At 42.5% G+C, this 5,170-nt stretch overlaps 1 protein-coding gene across 1 annotated transcript; it reads left to right on the top strand.

Annotated features, from left to right (window-relative positions):
- Nucleotides 1-577: 577 nt before the first annotated feature.
- Nucleotides 578-1,802, top strand: LOC119659719 (chymotrypsin-2-like). Its single transcript, XM_038067974.1, has 3 exons — nt 578-722; nt 926-1,488; nt 1,581-1,802. Exons 1-3 carry the CDS (start codon nt 641-643, stop codon nt 1,731-1,733), a joined length of 798 nt encoding a protein of 265 aa, XP_037923902.1. The 5' UTR covers nt 578-640; the 3' UTR covers nt 1,734-1,802.
- Nucleotides 1,803-5,170: the final 3,368 nt, after the last annotated feature.

The following is a 5,170-nucleotide window of genomic DNA, read 5'->3' on the forward strand; positions in this document are numbered from 1 at the left end:
GGCCACTTTCTTCCATACTTGATGGTGGCAATATTTCTCCGTCGTCTTCAGTTGGCGGGATCTTCAACTCACTGAGGTTCTGGTTGTTCAGTAGTTCATCAAAGTACTCAACCCATTGCTCCAATATGCCCATTCCATTGGAAATCAGATTTTTCTCTTTGCCTCGGCAGGATGAACATCCAGGTAGGTAGATAGTAGGCTTCATCCTGCTGACTTGTTGGTAAAACTTGCACGCCTGGCGCGCGTGCTCCCTGTACTTTTCTATCTTATTTGGATATCTTCAAAAAATAGCAACATTCTCTAGATTGGTTTGAACCAATAAATGCTGTCCATTAGTGTCGTTTAATCAAATCGAGGGAGACAATAACAATAAGACCCGATCTGTGTGGGGTGTTTCATTATATTACAACACTGATATTGGGAGAAACTCTTTATGAAGGTGTGGAATTTTACTAGAAAGCATCATACCTTTCAGTATGGGCTTATATCACAATCATCTTTTATCATTAAATTGTTTTTATAAAATATAATTGTTCGTTGGGCCCTGATATACATTTCCATGCACTTACAACAATGACGCAATTGAATGTGGATATAAAAGTCTTAACAAAAATGCAGCGAAGCTAGTTATTTTTTGAAAATGAAATCGGAAGGAATTAAAGTATCTTTCATCGCGAAATTTTTGTTAATCTCTATTTATTTATTTATTTATTTCCAATGCGGTATGTATAACACCGAGAGATGTGACTCATTACATAATGATAACTCCTCAGATCAAATTTTAATCATACAATTTTTTTAAAGTAAAGATAAACGTAGCTTATTAGTAATTTCTAATATTTGAGTGAAGAAAAATAAAATCTCTTTTACATATTTTTGTTGCTAAAGTAAGGCCCATGTGGTTCCATTTTCTACAATATTTCAGCATTCACTCAGGACCGGGAAGAAGAAAACAATGAATTTATCGTTGGCGGCATAGCTGCACGTAGCCCAATCCCATACCAAGTATCCTTACAAAACTTAGCACCAAATCGCTGGGATCATTTCTGTGGAGGATCTATTATCACTCAGTTCCATATTGTAACCGCTGCCCATTGCCTTCCTGGAAAGCATCCATCTCAGATATCAGTCGTAGTTGGAACCCTAAGAAGATCATCTGGTGGAATCCGCCATCATGTTGAACGGATACGACTGCATCCGCAATACGTAGAATTTGTCCAAAACGATATTGCAATGATCAAAGTAATAATTCCATTTACATGGAGTAACCACATACGTCCTATACAATTTCGTAGTGGTGCCTATGTACCTGGGGGTGTTCCGTGTCGGTTGTCAGGTTGGGGATTTGTAAACCAAAACTTACCCTTGCCTGAAATTCTTCAGACCCTCAATTTAAGGACAGTATCAGACCAGCAATGCAGAAGAAGCTTTTTGATTGGACCAACCCATGTTTGTGCGGATGCCGGACTATACCGAGGAGCTTGCTATGTAAGTGGTTTGTATATTACAAAAGACTTTCTTACTGGGACCTCTCCTTATAACATTCAACAAAAATGCTAATTGCGCTATTTACCATTCAGGCTGACTCAGGAGGCCCACTTGTGAGCTGGGATCGATCACTTCTTATCGGGATAGTTTCATTTGGTCACCGAACCTGTGGAACGGGCAGTCCAGATGTTTATACCCGTGTTTCCTCATTGGTGGGATGGATAGAAAATGAAATTCGATTCTAGAATTACGAGACTATGAAGAAATTAATAATATTAACTCCGATCAAATATTAAGCAACGTTGTGCCTTGGAAAATGTTAGTTTCAATATCACTATTGAATAGAAATTACCATAAAAGAAGTTCACTTCATATTTCACCAATTCCACTTAACGATAGTTGGTTATTTTCAATAATTCGCGTTTCTGCATCGATCTACAAAATGTTGAGGGCTTGGATCAGTTCGAGTATTCAGGTAAAAACACGGCATATAGTCGAGCTTAGTTAGCTTAAACTTTGTAATGAATATAAATAGCGATTAAGGCTTCCTAATTGGCCATCGGGTGTAAAACTTTGCTGGAAGTAACTATATCAAACTGAAGAGTATCCCTTTCCTGCTACTCCTGTTTTAATGGCAAGCGAATCTAGGAAGGGATGATTCTAAGCGACAGCCCGGTACTTCGCCCCCGCTAATAGGACACCAAGCTAAGGCGGAGCAGCATACGCCTAGGGCATTCGCTTTCAGCCTAGAAACCGCTGTCGTAGAACTAGGCTTAGCATGTAGCAGCCACAGAACTTCTCCCAGGAGTTTCCAAAGTAACGAAGACTGCGAAAAGAGGAAGCCAACGAAGAGGGGATAGTATGCTGAAATCTTACTCAAAAGGCAGTATCAGAAGGTCTTCCATATGGTGAACAAGGTTCGGAAGAATAAGGAAGCCGGTACTAACGACGAGCAGAACGGAAAGACATTGCTGAATACAACTAAATTTCGAAGAAAAACGCTTGGAAAACCAGTAGAAGCCAAAACATACCGCATTCAAACGTAACCGATCTCAGGATGATGTCGAGCACACACTGCGATCCTTTTAGCAATGTGAGTAAACGTCGTCTACGAGTAGCACTGATGAATGGTAATTCCGTCAGTGGGAAACTGTTACTGGAGGCATGGATTAACGTAAAAGTCAGCATGTAGGAGCTGGTCATCATCCATTTCCTGGTCGGCAAGGAGAAACAGTGATGGATGTTTCCCCCTTTTTGATTCCTAACAGGTGGGTATGATGAAATAATATCTGAGAATCGGTTCCCCAGGAACGCCCAACGCCATAAATTAAGGAAATCGGTTACTCGTATCTTGTTGTCAAAGATTGGTATGAATATGGACAAATGCAAACAGCCAACCTTTCCTACTCCATATAAGTGGAAAGTGCTTGGAGGCACTGGAAAATGCAGTGCACAAAGTGCTATATACCATCAAAAGCAAAATGGCCGAACTCTACCTTCCATGTCTAAATGGACAAAGGTGGTTCCTTTCCGGCGATGTAAAATATCAGAGTGTGGTGAGCAAGCATAAAACTTGAGGTGAAAAAGGACCTTATAGCCTTCTATACCTGCCCTGCGACTTGGAGCTTAAAAATACACTCAAAATCTTCCCTATTTGTTTCAGGAGGCGACTAAAAGGGGTAGGAATTTGTGGCGTTGCAACCCGCAAACTTTGAAACTTTGCTCCTACTGAAACGTCAACAACGCCACGGATAGGGACTGACTTCACAGCTACGATCTTTGGCTATCGAAAGCGGACTAAGATTTGTTTGTTGAATATGCGCAAGCTCCTCTAAACGGTAACGATCGTTTCCACGAATTTGGACAAGAATTTCATTCTGGACCTAAGCAAAGTAAGATGTTGGGACACTAGTGAATACTCCGCTCCCTCTTGCCGCACTTAAAGTAATATGCCTTTACAGCCTTGAAAGCAAAGCGGTAGCATACGCGAATCTGATGTCGAACTGCTTCCGACGGCTACTACAAGGCGCGCTCTCTTGACCAACGCGCCGGTTTCTGACAGACTTCTGGCTGCAAGATTCCGGTCCAGATTAAGGACCATTACAATTGTACAGGGCTACGTTGTTAACCAGTTGAAACTTCCGATATAGTGGAGGAAAGTATTTTCTACGGGCAATGACACACAATATCGAGGAAGCTTCCTACAAGCAACATTGTTTTGGTGATGTGTGATCTGAATGCCAAAAAGGGCTTCGACAATAGCTTACCTGAACATGTGATACGGTGATCACCACCTGATGGTCAGTTATTTTCGCTTGCGTGATGTGCCTGCCACTTCTTGCAGGGTTGGAGAGTTGTGACTCCCTATTACTGGACAGTGGGGCAGCTATCTTGCTGATTAGACGGCAGATACAATTAGTAACCCGCCTGAGAATATCGATGAGCATTGGGCCACAATCAAAAATAACCTTTTGTCATTTGCTACGCCGGTTTTTGACTCCGTCCCGAATGTTTTTCATAAGGACAGGCTTACGAAGGAATGGTAGAAACCGATCCATGAAAAAAGGGGGAAGTAGTTGAAGGCTATATCGACCGCTGCTAACAATGACGAACGTGAGGCGTTCTAAATCCGATACCCTGCGAAATTCCGGGAAGTTCAAAGTAGTGTATGTCGTGACAGAAAGGAATTTGTTATTGCGGTGGTCAGAGAAGTGTAGAATGCTATGATTTCAGAAGTTGCATGTGGTCGCCAATATTTCGATGGTTCAACGTCAACGATCGACTCCTCATTGAACTTCACTACGGACCTTAACCGCATCACATACGGTGAGGTTCCTCCTCTTGTGGATGAAGTAGCTGGTTACCATAACACCAAGCAAAAGAGAAATTGTTTCGGTCATCGATGCACTCGAAATAAAGTCGCTGGGCTTGATGCAGTTACTGCAGATCTGCTACACCGACTCGTTTGCAAGTCTTGCGAATCCGAAACCTTTCCGAGAGAATGGAAGAAAGGGATGATTGTTAAAATTCCAAAGGATGGTACCAGTTTTGGGTCTGACAATTAGAGAGGTGTCCGTGAGCTCCCTGCCGTCGCAATGATAATATCCAAAGTATTCCTGGGACGCATCAACGAACTCTCAAAGTGGTTTCCGCTCCGAATTCTTCTGCATTGAGAACATCAACCCGCTATATATCATTCTGGAATAGTGCCTGGAGTTTAGATAGTCACCTCACCTGCTCTTCATAGGTTTCGACAATGCTTTCGACAAGGTGAACAGCGGAATCCGCGGGGTAAAATATTGTTACCAATATCATTCCTTCGTGCTGTCGGCGACGCTTTTCATGCTGTTTTGTCTAGAGGACGTAGAGGAATTCATCCCGATGGCAAGTGTGAAATTTTCTAGTATTATCTAACAGTCACTGATCCAGGCGGCGAAGGCTCACCACCTGCGCTAACTCAGGGAGGGTATGACCAGACCAAATTACAGCAGCTTTGGAGTTAGTCATCTGCAAATTCGAACAGGATTATGAGGGTTTGCACGGGCTGTTAGCTAATAGGAGACCATACCGTCAGACCAGCTATACGCTATAACTCGCATAGTTAAAGTTTCGGCGAGGACGGTAAAACCCTCAGGCACTTACTTTGCATGTGTCCATCTCTAACTAAGGGCCAGGCTACGGA

The sequence above is a fragment of the Hermetia illucens genome, chromosome 6 (assembly GCF_905115235.1).
Source record: "Hermetia illucens chromosome 6, iHerIll2.2.curated.20191125, whole genome shotgun sequence".
In the NCBI taxonomy this organism is placed as follows: domain Eukaryota; kingdom Metazoa; phylum Arthropoda; class Insecta; order Diptera; family Stratiomyidae; genus Hermetia; species Hermetia illucens.